This window comes from Microtus ochrogaster, chromosome 5 (assembly GCF_000317375.1).
Source record: "Microtus ochrogaster isolate Prairie Vole_2 chromosome 5, MicOch1.0, whole genome shotgun sequence".
NCBI classification, from domain to species: Eukaryota; Metazoa; Chordata; class Mammalia; order Rodentia; family Cricetidae; genus Microtus; species Microtus ochrogaster.
The window spans coordinates 76,503,184-76,521,066 of NC_022012.1; the positions used below are offsets into that span (position 1 = coordinate 76,503,184).

Below are 17,883 nucleotides of genomic sequence, written 5' to 3' on the forward strand. Positions count from 1 at the left end.
ATGCAGCCCAGGTTAGCACACAGCAGTGCCTAGTGTTGTCTGCTGTAGTCATCGTCTCTTCCTTGAAAGGGTTTGCCAGTGTGTGCTGCTCCACATCATTTATTCTGCATCCCACATCTTCATCTGTTTCTCCTCCTAAGGAGCATTAATAGTTCTGACTCTTCATCCCGTGATGTCTTAGACTAAGCATCACTTTTCAGAGTGAGGGGAGAATGTAGTTTTCAGACTCCCAGAAGTCCATTCTTCCACGGTTAGTGTTCCCCATGTGTGGACCAGGATATGTGTAGACTACAGGTGAGAACTGAGATTCATAACTTTAGAAAAAAACCTTTTTTTTTTTACTATGAAGGAATTAGGGGAAGCAGGTGGAAGATCTAGTTTAGTAATAGAGATTTGCCTTGCTTGTGCAAGGCTCTGGGTTTGAGCTTTAGCACCACAAAACCAGCAATAAATAAAGTGTGAAGGAAAAGGGGGTTGAGGGGTGCAAGCCTGTGCCCTTCATATTAGCCTTGCAAAAGTCTAGTGCTCGGCAAGAAGGGAAAGCCGTATATTGTGCCTCCTACAAGCTGAGTCCTGAGACTCACTTACCATACCATAGCTAATTGTGCTGCTTAATTTTATGTAGGGCTTTTGCTAGAATGCCTGGCTGCCCACCCTTTATTCTATGATAGAGAGGAACTTTGATATTGTGGTGTGGTTTTTCACCTAGGTGCATTCCTGTTGTGTGCAGATGGCTCTGTGATACAGTTTCACCACAGACTGTATAGAATCGTACCTGCTGTTCTCACTCACTAGGGTACGGTCCCTAAGAAATAACTAAGGGATATATCGATTGTTATCTTCTCATAAGACAATTAAGCTCAATGTAGGAATATTGCTGAAGAGTTCTGGTTCAGGGCTGGGTGAGGTTCTGAGAATGGAGACCTACTCCATGTGTCCCCCGGGGCCTGATGAATGGAGACTAGTTTTAGGGAGGGATGACAGCAAAGAAAAGTTTAGTTATGTTCTAACATGGTCTCGCAGCAGAGCTGTGTGGCACATTTTACAACTAACGCTGTTTCCTTAAGAATTCAATCATAGCTGAGCAGTGGTGGGTCACACCTTTAATCCCAGCACTCGTGAGGCAGAGGCAGGCAGATTTCTGTGAGTTCAAGGCCAGCCTGGTCTACAAAGACTAATTCCAGGATAGGCCCCAAAAGCTACAGAGAAACCCTGTCTCGAAAAACAAAACAAATTCTATCGTGTATGCTGATGAGATGGTTCAGTGGGTAAAGGGGCTTCCACCATGCTGGATGGCCTGAGTTTTGATACTTGGGACCCTCAGGGTGGAAGGAGGGAACTTACTTCTGACTTCCACAGGTGCCCTGTGGCATATGCTCTCCTGTGCTCTTGCACGCATACATAAGAGAAATAAATATAAATAAAAAGAATTGTTCCGTAACTGCTTTTAAAATAACCCACTCTCTTAGCGAGGGTTTCTGTTGCTGTGAAGAGACACCACGACCACAGCACCTCTTATAAAGGAAAACATTTAACTGGGACTGGCTTAGAGTTTCAGAGGTTTAGTTCATTATCATCATGGTGGGACATGGTGACATGCAGGCAAACATGGTCCTGGAGAAGCTGATAGACTTTTCCAACAAGGCCACACCTAAATAGTGCCTTTCCCTTAGGCTTCTGGGAGACAATTACTTTCAAACTACCTCACCCAGTGCGCCTCACCCCTGAAAGACCAAGCAAGTCAATATTGTAAACACACTAGAGATCAAAAGGGAGTAGCAAATGCCATCACCAACACCTGTGGTGAGCAGCTCACACAGAGGTCGCCGCCTGTCTGTGTGGCCCTCTTTTCTGACAAAAGCACACACTCTGTCCAGAGTCAGTTTCCCCCAAAACTGCTCTGACCAGAAGTCACCTTTTTAGTCCCTGTGTCTGTAGCCACCCTTAGGCCCACAGCTAAGCCCTGACCCCTCATGGTGTTTGGGGCGGAGCTGCAGCCAGCACTGGTTTGGACTCAGCCTTGATGAGCAGGCCCCAGTTTACTGCTGCTTGTACAGCTCCTATAATGGCTAGTTGATGCCGCCTGTGTAAAGATCCAGTTTCCTGTGTGAGGCAGTTATGGGCGGCAACATGAGTCCTGTCGACATGATACCAATTTCCACAGTCAATTTGGTCAATTCAGTGGAAGGAGAAAAAAATCAGACCATCCTGAAAATCAGTCGGAACAGTTACGGGAGGTTACTGAGGCGGCCATGGTCGCCTGACTGCGCTTTCATGTTTGAACCAGTTGATTTTGTGTTTCGTAGGCATAGCCTTGGTCATTTGGGGGAATCTCGTGTATGTAAAATGACACTTTAAAATTAGTACCTTTTAAAAAATACTAATAAATAATAATCATTGTGGTGACCCAGGCCCTTTTTAAAAAATGCATACCAGCTTTTAAAAGGAAGTAGCCATCGTACTGTAATATGCAATTAAGGGGGGTTGAGTGGTGGCTCTTACATTTCCCAAAGGGAAAGTGTCTGCAAAACTGGATTATCAGCCAGTTTTCTGGGAAATAGTTCTACTTCTGATAAGTTGTGTTTTGAGGCTGTTTTTTTAAATAACTATTGATATATCGTTTATACACTAAGAAAGGCCCCCATTTTAAGGATATGATTAAAAATTAGGTAAATAATTTTATACTATTATGTAACTATTGCTTTAATCTAATTCTGGAATATTCCATCACCCTAGGGGAAAAAAAAGTCTCCATAGCCATTCACAGTCAGTTCCTGCCCCAGCTCTGCTTGTCTCTCCAGTTCTTGTCCCCCTCCATCCCAAGCCCTGTCCCACGCTCTAGGGAACACTAGTGTATTTTCAGACTGTATAGATTCGCTTCTTCTATAGGTAAGTAGAACATATGATATGATCCGCTGGGCCTTGCTCACATTTTCTCAGGTTGATCTGTGCTGCAGCATTTGTCAACTATCCATCCTTTTTATTGCAGAATACTAGAATACTGTTATACATGTATAACGTAGTTTATCTGTCCATTTACCAGTGGAAGGAGAGATATTTGTAATTGTATATTGTTTGGGACTGTTAGGAATAATGCTGCTGCTGTTTGTATACATGTCTTTATTTTTTCATTTGTTTATTTGGTCATTTTTATTTTTAAGGTAGGTTCTTAGCACGTAGCCCTGGCTAGCCCAGTACTCGTTATGTAGCTCAGGCTGGCAGCAAACTTGAGACAGAACACCTGCCATAGCCTCCCAAGTGCTAAGATTATAGGCATGTATTGTCCTGTGCAGCATTCATATGGCTTTGTAAGATTCTGTTTCGTGTTATCGAACAGACACCAGAGAGTGGAATTAGTATCTGATTTTAGATATCTATAATCACAGCTATTCAGACAGTCTCAGAGTTTAAGAACTTGTCATTTTACCATTGCTGGACAGTATGCAGTCAGTGTTACTACCTGGGGTTTCATGCTTTGCTAAAGACAGGGTAGCATTGTGACCATGAAGTTTTATGGTCATTTATTTGATACAGGACCTCACAATTACCCAGGCTGGATTTAAATTCCTAGGCTCTCACCATCCTCCTACGTCGGGTTTCTGAATAGTTGAGGCTACCTGACTTCTTAACCTTATGGCTTATGTTTAATTTTTAAAGACACGTTAGTTTTTATTCACTTATAGACATCTGTGTTGGTGGAGGGGCAGAGCCTGGTGTGGTCCTCAACATGATCCAAGACACCATTTGTGAACTCTTACATTCTTCCTGTTTTGGATAGCACTTCCCATTATAGGTCAGAAGTGCTGAGAGCCACCCACCGTCCGTGTGGCGCTCCCGCAGATCACATTTATGGCGTCATCGTGAAAACATCCAGCTCACTGGGAAGTCACACTGAGGGACTAGGGAAACAGGCAAGAGATACATGGTGTGCCCAGATAATTGTGACTCCTGTGGTCCCAGTGGGACAGCAGCTGCCTGGAGTGGGAGTTGTCATGGCCAGTTCCTCGCCAGAAGCTCACGATGTGTATAGTGGCTCCGAGTGTTGGGAACATCGGCTCACAGACTCTACATTATGCGTTGAGCACTTAGCTCTATGGCAGGCAGTGCTCAGCGCAGTCTCCCTGAAAGTCCCACAGCAGTTCTGTCACTATGGGGAGATGAGACCTGAGGATATATCCAGATACAATAAAGTATCTGCACAGTCGGGCTGATAGCTGATCTTCCTGCTCTCAGAAAGTTGCCAGTGAGAGTTCAGGGTGGTCTGAGGAGTCAGTGAGACTGAGTGCTGAGGTTGAATGACGAGTTTGGTGCAGTCCATGTTCAGGGCTGACTAGCAGATCTTGGTGAAGTCCATCGGCCGCTATGCATAGAATCCCCCTGCTTCCCCTAAGAGGATCTGAGCACAGGATCTGCACTGTTTGCTATAAAAGCCTATAACAAGTGATCTAGAACTCTGGGCATTCAAATGAGCCACTGTGCGTTCACCTTTATCTCACTTTGCCAGCACGATAGCGACTTTTTGGGAACCAGTCTTTGAAGCAGGGAACACAAGCAAACGACATCTCGTGCTTAATGCTAAAGGGGTGTGGACTTAGATTTCTTTCTTATTAAAGATTACACATGGCACTAACACAAGCATCACCTTCTTCAGAGGTATGAAGCAAACCCGTAATTCCAGGCTTCCCTCTCCTCGTTTATATTTTCTTTGAGAAGATGCCTCAGTTAAAATCAATGCCCTACCATTCATTTAAGCTCCCCTGCCTTCAATAAAACTAATTGATAAACCCTAATAATTAATGACCTGATTAAACCAAAATGACTTAACATCTGCCCTGATGTTCCTGTTTTATAATCAGTCAGTTTAGCAACTCATCTTTTCTGTGCTTTGCTTACTGAAAGCAAGCCAGGATTTGTCTTGAACTGGAGGAAAAGCTGCGAGCCTTCTGTTGCTTCTGTTTCCCATAACTTGACATTAAAATAAACGTGGATATAGCTGTCTCCTCTAAAGTAATCTTTATACACAGTCAGATGTCTATAGATTTTTCAAAAACAGAAAATGATCTCAAGATTTCTGGAGCTCTTCCTGAGAGGTTGTAGAATTTCCATGTTTGATATGAAAGCTTATGTAGTAAGGGCAGTGACTATATACTAGACTTGTTGGTAGCTCAGCCATAAGGTGGATATTATCCACAGCATAAAGGAGAACTAAAATCGAGGGACCTCTTCTTGGCCAACATTTAAAGGGGTCCACTTTCAAATTCTGTCACTTGAATCCAAATTTAGTTTAATTTGACAACTGAAGCCCTAATGTAATGTAATACAGCTATAAGCTGTATCCCTTTTAGCTTTAAAGCAGTGGCTCGCGACGTGTGGGTTGAGACCCCCCTTTTGGGGAGTATCGAATGACCGTTTCATGGAGGTCACCTAACACCATCCCGCATATCAGATATTTTTATTACATTTCATAACAATAAAAAATTATTTATGAAGTAGCAACGAAAATGATTTTATTGGGGTCACCACAGCACGAGGAACTGTGTTAAACAGTTGCAGCACTAGGAAGGTTGAGAACAGCTAAAAGGGTTGAGTTGGCTTGTGATGTAAGGCCAAAACAATGGGTAAGGGGCTAAAAGGAAATTCTTAAATGAGGGCTCAGTGAAATGGCTCAGAGGATAAAAGCACTTGCTGCCAAGCCTTACGACCTGACTTTGATCACTGGGACCCACATGGTAAAAGGAAAGACCCAGCTCCAGAAAGTTTACACGGATGCACACAGACACTCGCACACCGTGCACGGCACTGCACCCATGAGCACCACTCACAGTGGTGGCCTGTCAAGATCCCAGCACGGATAGAAGGGCTCACAAGGCCCCACCTCCAGCTGAGGAGCTACTGGCAATTGGGGGACCAGTTTTCTTCAGTGGTATGGCCCCAGTAGCTTGTTCATGCTCCAGGCTTCAGTGATCGCCCTGCAGCCATGCACCTACAGGCAGCATGAATAGGAGTCAATGTTTAAAAAAGGGGGGGGGGAGTCTAGGGAGAGGTGGAAGGGAGTAGAGGAAATGATATGATCAAAATACATTGTATTTATTATAAAATTCTCAAAGAATTAAAATGAAAAATATATATTTAGGAGTAACAAAGAGTCTCTGAGTATAATGACAGATGTGTACCTGAACACCAGTCATCCGGCTCTTGAAGCAAATCTGACAGCACATTTGGGAATTATAACGTGTGAGGACTGGCACACTGGTCATGACAGGAGTCACTCAGTGGTTGCCCAAGGCTGAAGGTCAGGGCAGCGTGGGCTGCAGCAGAACACTGTCCACCTTAGGGGTGATGGAAATGTATCCCATCTCAGTTATGGTCACCTGGTAGATACATTTGTCTGACTCTCCAACAACCTGCAAAATGGTTACAATGAAACTGGTTTTTAAAAAATGAATCATGGGACTCCAAAGATGAATGTGAAATAAAACAATTCTTGATATATTCTTAACTTTGCAGATGTTTTACTCATAAGCAAAGAAAAGTGGGTTCCTTTGGTCTTTCCTCTGTGCTGGCGCTGGCTTGAATCCAGACTCTAGTGAACTGGTTTCTGAATTAGTCTGTCTGAGATGGAGCCCAGAAAGCATCAGGTTTTAACAGCACTGCCAGGCTTGGGAGCCATTTAGTTACATGACTCACTGTCTTTATAAGAATCATCCTGTTTGTCCAGAAGGGAAACGGCAGGGATGGCACGGCTGTGCTTTGTCTCCTGAGCAGTCTTTTGGGAAGTAGCAGCAGCTCTTGGATAGCTGTGGGTAACCTTCAGAGACTCGGGAGGTGGGGGAGGGAGCTGACTCATGTTTCTCACGTGTCTTTACATGGTGGAGTAGCAGTAAGCCTTTGTTGTGTGAGCATTTTTAAATAACTGCAGACTTGTCTCCCAATGAAGACTCTCTTTTAGGAGTGTACCCATTCTAAAACAAGGTTCTGTTGAGTCAAAGATGCACTGCCTTTGGCCAAATGCTTGTGTCTTCCAGCTGAGCAGGCCATCATTCGTTCACCATAGCTTCAACAGATGTCTCCCATGTCAACCAAACACCACTCCAGACGTGGAATGAGAAGTGTACATTCATGGAGCTTTCCTTCCCGAGCAGTGGAACAGGAAGTGTAGATAAAGATACAGGACGTCACTAATGCTAAAGCTTAAAGAGAGAATTAAACCAGGGGAAAGGGAAAGGAGCTTGGCTTGTGAGCCTGCATTACACAGTAACACTTAAGCAGGAATTTAAGGATAATGAAGGAGTTAGCTATGCATGAGTGAGGGGGCAGAGCATTCTAGGCTTAGGAGCCACTGAGCAGGAGCATGGCTGGCAGATGAGCGGGGGGAGGGGGGGGAGTGGACAGGAGGTACAGAGGAGGCATCAGCTTATACCCAGCCCTGGAGACTAAAGGGAGGACCTTGTGTTTCTGGTTGACTTGGGAAGCGCTTGGTAGTTTTGGACAGAGAGAGGATAGGCAACGCTGGCCTTAAAGAATCTTAGGTCTTAAAGAATTGCTTTGTTGTGTTGAACACAAATTGTAGAAGGGGCCAATTGGCTCAGTAGCCCCTGGAGGAATGTAGACACTGGTCTCGCAAGAAGGTTTTCTTAACATTAAGTTGTTTTTATAAATTCTACTTACTGTGCTTTGGAAATTATTTTCTACTTTGAGTTATAGCATTGACAGTTTTAGAAGCAATGTTTTATCCACTGTCTCGGCTAATTCTTATAGTTTTTCAATTCTAACAAAGTAACTATTATCTCCCTGCAGACCTAGAAGCTAAAATGTTACAAACCAAGTCCAAAGTCCCCTTGCAAGTTTGTACATGTTCAAATAGACAGAAGCACAGTTTTGTCTCCACCTGAATCCATTGACTTATGTATGGAATCACAATGTGTGTGCAAAGGGGACAGGTATGGAGATGTGTGCAGCGTCTCCCAAGCCTGTGAATTTATCTCTTGCGGTGATGGCACTAGTGCAGTAAACAGCTAGTGAGCTGTGACATGCCCAGTCTGAAGCAAGCGTCAGCCAATGCTGTAGAAACTCAAGGGAAGTCATGGTGGCTTGAGAGGTTAGTGCAGCAGGGAGGCAGGGACTTGTGGTAGCCAAATTAGATCTGACTTCAAAATGTAAGACAGTAGATCATCCGAATTTAAAATATTCTAAGCTGATATAATAAGCATCTGATTTGCAAAATGAAGCCAGGGTAAGTAGAATTTAAGATGAACTTCAGTTCAGCAAGGGGTGACTTGGCCTCTCTGGCTGGCTATGCCATGTCCTACTGGCTGCTGAGGCTCGCTTGAAAGTTCAACATGGAACCAGGTGTGCTGATGCTTACTATAATCTGAGCACTTAGGAGGCTGAGGCTGGAGGACCACAAGTGTGCTGACTGGTGTTTCTGTTTGGTTTGTTGTCAGTGTGACACAACCTCGCGTCATCTAGGAAGAGGCAGCCTCAGTGGAGAAAATGACTCCATCAGATTGTCTTGTAGGCAGTCATTCTCGATTGATTGATGTGGGAGGGCTCAGTCCACTGTAGGCAGTGCCACCCCTGGTCAGGTAATCTTGGATTATATAAGTAGACTGGGTAAGCCAAGGTGAGCAAGCCAATAAGTAGCATTCCCCTATGGTTTTTGCTTCTGTCCTGCCTTCAAATTTCTGCTTGAGCTGCTGCCCTGGCTTCCCTCAATGATGGATTGTAAGCTGTAGGATGAAGTAAAACCTTTCCTCTCCAGGCTGCTTTTGGTTATGGTGTTTATCACAGCAAGAGAAAACAAACTAGGACAAATAGAGTCCAGCCCAGGCAACACTGCAAGACTTTGTCTTAACAACAAACAGTAGCTAAACAGGTGTGTGTGTGCACGCACACACATACATACACACAACTCTATTCTTGGAGAGGGAAAATGTGCCAAGGAATATATTTAACCTCATCTTTAAGGAGAGAGATGATGTGATCAGTGTCATACTTAAGGGTTAAAATGGTAGTGCTGTAAGAAGGGAATCATGGAAAAAGAGAGGTTAGGAGCTAGTTGGCAAGTGCTTATGCCAACCTGTGTGCTATAGAGATTTGCATTAGCATGGATCTTGGTTTACTGAAATTTAAGGTCAATTTATATTTTTGTGTGTGTATGTGTATGTGTGTGTATTTCTGCTCTTGCTTAAGGTGTTGTGTTTATGTAGCTCATTTTAAAATGTAATGTATAATTAATAAAAATATAGGTTAATAGTCATCCATGATAGTCAAGCTCGTAGTCATGTTAGTTAGGTTTTCTAGATGTACAGAGATATGTATTTCAGATGGATAGGCATTCTTTGAACCTTTCAAAGACTACAGAATATGGCATTTACAATGTTTAAAACTTTAGGACTTTTCATGACAGTGAGACATACCTTATGGAGACGGTTAGCCATTTGGGCAAGAAACTACTCTTGCCTGGACTGCTTGATGGTATGCTGTGTTATCTGGACATGCAGGACCCACAGAGAAATGACTACTGAACTTGCCTAAAGGTGAGACCGTCCTTTGGGGTTCCTGCTTCATAAAAGAGTCTGCCAGACATTGTGCAGGGCATGGAAAAAAAGTGACAAACTACCAATACAGGCAGAACTGTCTTTGAAATTTCCTGCTTCATGGAAAAGTCTGCCGGACATTATGGGCCTGTAGGCTGAAGATGGATGCTCCAACAGTACAGAACAACTTTGGGTGACTGTCCAGGCAGTGAGATGTCTCTGTCAATTCTAGAGTTTTGGAAGTTGCTTACAATGAACTTATTGTTTTCTTAGGTAATATTATATCCTTCTGAAGTCTTTGATGGGGTTAAAGAATCGATAGTTTTCCTTAGTTATGATAAAAGATAAAGTAGATATAAATGTTGTAACTGTAATTGTTGCTTGAAACCTGCCTTGTTATATGTAATTTTATTTTATTTTTGTTTATTTATTTATTTATTCTTTGTTTTTTTGAGACAGGGTTTCTCTGTAGCTTTGGAGCCTGTCCTGGAACTAGCTCTTGTAGACCAGGCTGGTCTCAAACTCACAAAGATCCTCCTGCCTCTGCCTCCCGAGTGCTGGGATTAAAGGCGTGTGCCACCACTGCCCGGCTTATATGTAATTTTAATATGTTAAAGTTAAAACCTTCTTTTTCATTTAAACAGAAAAGGGGAGGTGATATGGAATTCCCCTCTGTATGCTGTGAATACCATTGGTTAGTAAAGAAACTGCCTTGACTTGATAGGGTAGAACAGAGCTAGGTAGGGAAAACTAAACTGAATGCTGGGAGAAAGAAGGCTAAAGTCAAGGAGAAGCCATGGAGCTGCCAGAGACAGACATATTATAGGCCATGAGCCTTGTGGTAAAATATAAAATATAGAGATGGGTTAATTCTAGATGTAAGAGCTAGCTAGCAATACGCTTAAGTAATTGACCAAGCAGTGATTTAATTACTACAGTTTCTGTGTGGTTATTTCGGGTCTGAACAGTAAGGAACAAACAAGCAGCCTTTCTACAACTTAAACCCAAAGAATTCTTCCTCATCTCAGCTTCCATTATAATGCAGTCCACTTGAAGGACAGACCACAGAGACAGCTTCCACAGTTATGCCCTTCCCACTGAAACAGACACATCCACATAAGAATCATCCTATGAGTTCATGGCTTCTGTTTGTTCTGCCTTCTCCTTCCATTGAACATTTGCCGATCGCTGATCCCTGCCTGTCCATCTTCAGGGACTGGGGTTTGAGGCCGTCGGTAGACGAGACTCAGGTTCCTGCTTCCATGGAGTCAGGCAATACTGAATAAGCTAATATGTAAGAAATCCCCTCTTCGCTGCCTCTTGCACTCTAAGTAGGGCCCATAAGCTGTCAGTTTCAGAGTTGGAACTTGAAACTTGAGTTAAATATACACTCTTTGCAAGGTAATTTGGTGGGATATCCTACTGCAGGCTAAAAGATTAAGGAAGATTAATTCATCTGCAGAATTATTTTTTAAATATTTTATCAAAACTATCAGCTTCTTACTTTTAGGTTCGTCAAGGATATTGGCTATACCTAGCTGCCTATGTTAGACTGCTTTTACCATTCAAGATGAAGTGTTAAGCACATGCTGTTTGTTCCATCAAAAGCTGTGTGCTCTTGTCTTTCTTGGGTGGTTTTGTGACCTCCCTGAAGGTCACAACAGAGAAGGCTTCCTGTTGTCACTGGTGATGCTCACAGGGACCCTTTGTCTCATTATTTACCAACTGACTGCCTTGGCAAAGCTACGTCAGTTCTTTTCTTAGCTGTAACAGTAGTCAAAAATGACATTGGGAAGGGGAAGGATAAAGAAAGAAGGTTCGTGTGTGCATCCGTATGTGCACATGCATCTTCAGGTCAATATCTGAGTGTTAGCTGAAATAGCATTTGTCACCAAAGCACAGGTAATGGTCATGTGTCCTGTTCTCATTGTTCCCCTCAACTAGGACCTGTTACCAGTGATTTGTGGGTGGGTTTGTTTTTGTTCTTGTCCCCCCTCACCCCTTTTCCTTTGACTTTACTACTTCTTAGATGGGCGCCCCAACTTAGTGGATACACACACAGTGTAAACAAACTCTTTTTGTGAATATACATGAAAAAGGTTGCATTTTTTTCTTACCTAGCTGCTCTTTTTCAAGAGAGAGGGCTAGGGTGATAGGGGTATTTCGTATTGATGAAAGTCAAGGTTTGAATGGGCTTCCATTTGAATAGCGTCTGACCTTCTGCTTCCAGAGAAAAGCTTTGTTATACGTTTGTGATTGGCGTTTGGGTAGGCCTAGCATACCATCTCTGCAGTGTTACATGGTGCACGTGTGTACTTTTATAAACAAGCAGTGTCGGTGTGCAGTTAGTCACTGCAGCTTTCTGATCCCTTTTAGATGTGAAGCCCTCCAACATGCTTGTAAACACAGGCGGACAGGTCAAGCTGTGTGACTTCGGCGTTAGCACGCAGGTAGGTCTTTTCTCTCTTCCACTGCCCTGTGGATTGAAAAGCACCTAGCTTCCAGACAAACAGGACCTATGCGCCTGCTCATCGCTGGGCACGCGTTATTCATTTTTAATCTCTGAGCGAGTTTCCTTCATCAGAATATGATTGTTCATTGTTTAATGACAGTAAAAACTGCTGATGTTGTAATTACTACTTACGAATAGCAAACTTCATTGCTATGCAGCTTGGCTATGAAAGCGCTCTGGCCAGACAAAAGGGAGGACAGCGAGGGAGCCGTGCCTGGGGAGCCCAACTGGCCCACAATAAAAATTAATATTGGGAGCAACAATGGTGGAGGGCCATCACAATGTGCAGCACCAATTTTAATTAATTTCCATTTTGGGCCTCCCCTGAGACCCCCCAGTGATGGTGACCCATACGCGTGCTGCAATGTTGATTTGAATCGCAGCCACCTTTCCTCCCATCCAAACACGAGGACCAAAGCGAAGGTCATCTTCGCATTATGAGTTGTCAAAGTCTGTTATCCCTCCAGCCTCTTTAGTTCATCTCGTCCTGGCAACGCATGGGGCTCCATTCACTTCTCGAGCCATCTGACGGAAAGATGAGGGTGTTCAGATTCTACTTCAAATTGACTTTTTATTTCAGGCGGGTTTGGGGCACTAAAGCGCTGAGCATCACGCTTAAGTGAATTGTTTAAGGTTATCTGCTATAAACCGTAATGCTGTGCTTGTTTAAATTGGAAATCACATCCAAAAGAAAAGAGAGATTTAATCATTTTTAATGCCTTTGTGGATGAATTTGTTCCCTTTTACATAATTTTTAGTTGATTTATAGGAGTGCTGATTGTAGGTTAAATGGGGAATAATTGCCCATTTTATTTCCACATTATCTTTATATTGTTCTAACAGACCGTTTTGTCTCATAGCTGGTGAATTCTATAGCCAAGACGTATGTTGGAACAAATGCTTATATGGCAGTAAGTAAACTTATGCAAAAATAACATTTAAAGCCAATGTCTTTATCTTTATGTACATGGAAATGTATAATCCTTAAATTAATTCCACTGCTTCCAACTAGTAAGTCCTAAGTTACAAAGTCAATCCAGGCCCTCGTCAGTTTTCAAGTCTTTTGAGAGCATGCAAGGCTTTGTGGTTGGGCTATCAACTTACCTGACTCCTTGACTTACCTGGGTGGTTCAAGTGTGAAATTGCTGAGTTTTAAAGTTTAACCCTACAGAAGAATTGCACTTGACAGCATATCGGCTACTTCTCCACACCACTTATTTCATTAATCCTAGTAAACCCTAATATATACCAAGGCACGAGTCAGTAACCTTGGTTGTTTGTTCTGAGGCCAGGCCCTCGTCTCACCAACAGTCTTTACCTACGGATCTCCCGATGTTATGCGCTTAGTTTTCTCTACAGGGTATAGCTCTGTGTTTTTTCTTAATTGTTAAATTCGTGCAGATATCAAAAGATAAGTTGTTCCATTTCTTTTTCTTACCATTTGAAACAAGAGAAGTTATTTGTGGCTATAAAAGTCTTGAGTTTGTTGGTTTTCTTAATCCCTTCAAGAGTTGGTGAGAGTGGGGGGAGCCAAGGAGAATGCTTTTCTGGTCTCATTTTTAGAGTCTTTGATTTGTTTGTTTGTTTTTTATTTTCACCCCTCCCCACTTCCTTCCTTTCCCTCTAGAGTCTGGTTTTTATTTCAATGTTTAGAATTGATTTTTACTGTTATGGTTCCAGATTTATGTAAGTAATCCCTCTCAGGTTAAGGAGCTTTGTTGATATCACACACTTAAAAGATTTTAGTATGAGTATATACCATTAATATTTTTAAATGTATTATATTTTTATTTACTTATTGAAGGGTGTCATGCAGATGCGGATATCTCCATCTACCATGAGGGTCCTAAGGGTCCAGCTCAGGATGTCAGGCTCAGAAGCTGGTGCCCTTACCTGCAGAAGCATTTTGCCAGTCCAGAACCAAAGACCTTATTTTCAGTATTTTTTGTTCATGTGTTATCATTTTTATAGGATCCTTGATGGAGCAGAACCTGGGTCTACAGCTTGTTATTCTCAGAACAATACAAAGCATTTCATTTTCTGTCAGATGGTTGAAATAGTTTATTTCGGTTTTCATATTTTAAAGAAAATTCACATTTTGCTTTTTCTCTAATTAAATGTGGAAAAAGTAGATCAGTTATGAAAGTTATCGTGTCTGCTTTTTAAAAGTTAGAGTCCTCCGTGACTCCCTCAGGGTGAAAGAAGCTGCTAAGTCCCTCTTCCAGGGAGCAAAGCCCTCTGAATGTCAGCCGCTACGACTAGGAAAGCTTGACGCGGAAGGAAAAGACGCAATCCATGAAACAACTTCACCACTGCCCGTCCTCTTCTCGCTAGCTTTAAATTGCTCTGATAATTAAATTGCATCACATCTGAGCTACAAATCCAGATTACAGTTGTCTTTCCCAGGTGTACATTAAAGAAATTACTTTTTTCCCTTTTTGTTTATGGATGAATGTGATGCGTCCATATGTTAATTGAAAGTGTGAGGATTAAAATTATGAAACGTTAGCTCGGACCGGCAAAGCTAAAATTGCTTTGTTTCTTGGGTGAATGAATTCTAGTCATCAGCTTTGTAGTTCAGGCTGCAGAAAGCTGAGATGCCCAGGGAAGAAGCCATGAAAGCGAGAGAGGAAGGGAAGAGCTGCAGCTCTGCTCCCTTTCTTAGGCGCTGGTTGGCCAGGTGCCTGCCAGAGCCTAGGCTGGGGGAGTGTGAAAAGGACCCTCCTTTTATGCAAGTGGATACATTGACCCAACTGCTGTCCCTGTTGCTGGTCCCTTGGGAGAAGGCCTGGGCTCTTCAGCTTCATATAAACCCCTGCTGTGTCCTGTTTTAGCTCTTATGGTCTGTAGTTTTGACTATCATGTGAGATTCCGTGCTGAATGTTACCAAACTATAGCTCCTGGGCCTCTGTTTTGTTTGTTCACTTGTTCTTTGTTTTTTTCTTGATTTGTTTATTTGTTTTTATTATTTATTTATAATATTTATTATTTTAAAATTTTTGTTTGTTGTCAAGATAAGGTCTCTCTGTGAAGCTCTGACTGGTCTTGAACTCAGAGATCTGCCTGCCTCTACATCCTAGGTGCTGGGGTTAAAGCATGCACCCCCATGCCCAGCCCAGGTCTGTTCTGTGAGTACAGTTTTACTGGAAGTGGTGAGGGTGTTAGTTTAGGGCTGGATGTGACGTTAGTAGCACCATGGTAGCAGCTGAGCTCAGCTGAGTTGTACAGTTGCATACATCCCTCTAAGTGAAAACTGTTTCCAGGCTGGCCCTTTCACAGGAAAAAAAAAAAAAAACAGACGTTTTCCGGCCCCTAGTATATGCCAGCAGAACACATGTCAAGTACCTTCAGCTACATGAACTGGTCTCCACTGAAGACGCTCCATGCTGTGAATCTAGAGGAGGCACAGGTGACATTGGAAAGACGCCCTCATATATGGCACCACTGAAAGTGGCGTAATTGAGTCTGGTTGTACCAAGTATATGCATAGAAATTAACACGGCTATAGTGTATAGTTGTAATGGGGTATACAGAAGGTACTTACAAACCTGCTTGATCTTCATGCTGCTGTTTTTAAAGAGGAACGTGGGCTAGAGTACTGTGCCAGTGGAGACTCAGGGAAAGGCTCAGCAAGTGGGAACGCTTAAGCACAAGTATGAAGACCAGAGTTTGGATCTAAGCTCTCATGTACAAGCTGGGCTGCTTTCCCTTATGCTCGTAACCCCAGCACTGGGAGGTAGAGACAGGAAGGTTTCTGGGGCTGGGGCACACACGAGCTACAAGTTGGGGACAAAAACTACTTTGTCAGTGGAGTAAGATAGAGAACACTAGAGGAGGACACCCAGTGTCATCCTCTGTATACAATGTATATGTACCACAGCCTTGTGGGAGGATAAAATGCAATGTCCTCAACAGAGAAATGCCACATGGGAGTGCCCAGCGAATACCAGAGTCTTTGTGATGGTCAAACCTCCAAGGTGGACAAAGAAAAGAAAATAGTCAAGGCAGCATGAAGAAGATCCCGATGGAATGGTGGGGGGTACAGCAGATGCACACAGACTTAGGATACATGTTTCAAAGAGGACAATGGATGTGCACGGTCCCCAGACACACACACACACACACACACACACACACACACACACGGGAGATGGCTCAGTGGTTATAGCATCACTGCTCTGCAGAAGCCCCAGGTTTGGTTGGCAATTCCCACATCAGGTAGCTCAAAGCTACCTGTACCTTCAGTTCCAGGACATCTGGCCTCCATGGGCACCTGCACATACACACACATGCACATACACATACATGCACATAAAACAAACTGCATCTTTCTTAAAGGCCTTATTGGACCTGGTAGCGTGTTGGACACAGAGGGAATTATTAGTGATCTGAAAGTTCTGTCTGCAGTCCTGCTACCTGACCGTGCCTGACCATTTTGCTGTGTGGGGGTGTGGCCTTGCCCACCTCAAAGGAAGCTCGTCACCCCAGTACATGTGTAGAGAGCATGCTAGCCTGGGTTTGTGCCCTGAGTTTGATATTTTTCTGAGCAACCTGACTGAAGAGCAACTCCCTATTCAGAAGAGATAAAATATGTACCTTGATGTCTTCATGCTCCTGCCAGTCACACCCAGGAGTGTTGTGCCATATACAGTCCTGGAATCCGTTAACTAAATATGGCTCCTGGCTAAACGCCCAGTCACAGGCAGAAGCTGCAGGGAGTGGAGTGTGCCAGTTTAACAGTGCTGCCTTGAAGAACCTCTGTAGCTTCAGCTCTGGGGGCATAGTCAGAAACTGGCCAGGATTTGTTTGTTTGTTTGGTTTTATGTACTCTTGGCTTAGTCACACAGAGAGAGGTACTTGAGACAAGAGCTGTACTGTCCTTATTATACAGCTTGCTGCACTGTTGGCAGCTGTCAGGTGAGGCAGTAACAGCAGCCAGCCTTTGACTGTAGCACTCTGTCAACAATACAGTACCTGGTGGTAGGCTTTAACTTCTTTCATATCATACTTGAGGGGAGAGGACAGGGCATGCCACTGTGGCTGCACCCTCAGGCCATCATATCCTAACTCTACATTCGTGAGGCTCATCTCAGTGCCCAAGCCTGAGTCTGTCTTGTGCGTTGTAGGTTGGGCCTCGGAGCTTGCTGCCTACGTTTGCTTCGCCTCCACCAGGCATCTTGTTTTGCTGCACGCTGTAATAATTTCTCCATCTGGAGGTAGCCAGAACCTTGTCTTAAGTACATCTCTTATTGCCACCTGATATTTGTGAATGACTTCACTCTTTATATATTTTTTCTCTTTTAGTTCAGTTTTCTGTGTTTTATTTTCAGTTCTCGGTTTGTATTTGTTTTGGTAGCTCAGTGGGCAACTGAAGCAAATGTGTTTAATTTCACCGTCCAGCCCACCCAGATGTTTTGTGTGGGAGTGCCACTTCTCTGTTTATTTTCTCTGTATTCTAGAGAAAAGCACAGCTTGAGGATAGAAAAGTCAGAGAGAGGAAGCGGAAAAAGGATGGGGGGAGACAGCATTTGATTGTATTCTTCAACAAGGCTAGAGGGTTTCAGAATGCGCACCATCATGAGTTCTTTGTTGTTTAAATTGTGTGTGCGAGAGAATGTGTGTCTGTGAGAGTGTGTGTGAGTGTGTGAGTGTGTGTAAGTGTGTGTATCCGTGTGTGTGTCTGTATATATGTGTGAGAGTGTCTGAGTATATGTGAGAATGTGTATCTGTGAATGTGTATGTGTCTTTGAGAGTGTGTGTATGTGTATGTGAGAGAGAGACAGAGAGAGGGGGGAGGGAGAGGGAGGGAGAGAGAGAGGGAAGGAGGGAGGG

General features: G+C 43.4%; 1 protein-coding gene across 5 annotated transcripts in view; it reads left to right on the forward strand.

Moving 5' to 3' along the window:
- The window catches only part of Map2k5 (mitogen-activated protein kinase kinase 5), a 237,834-nt gene that overhangs the window by 111,900 nt on the left and 108,051 nt on the right, over positions 1–17,883 (forward strand). For all 5 annotated transcript variants that reach the window (XM_005347788.2, XM_026778922.1, XM_026778920.1 and 2 more), the window contains 2 exons: positions 11,916–11,989; positions 12,912–12,962. In XM_005347788.2, the coding sequence (XP_005347845.1) occupies positions 11,916–11,989; positions 12,912–12,962 (125 nt within the window). The remainder of the gene's footprint in view (positions 1–11,915; positions 11,990–12,911; positions 12,963–17,883) is intronic.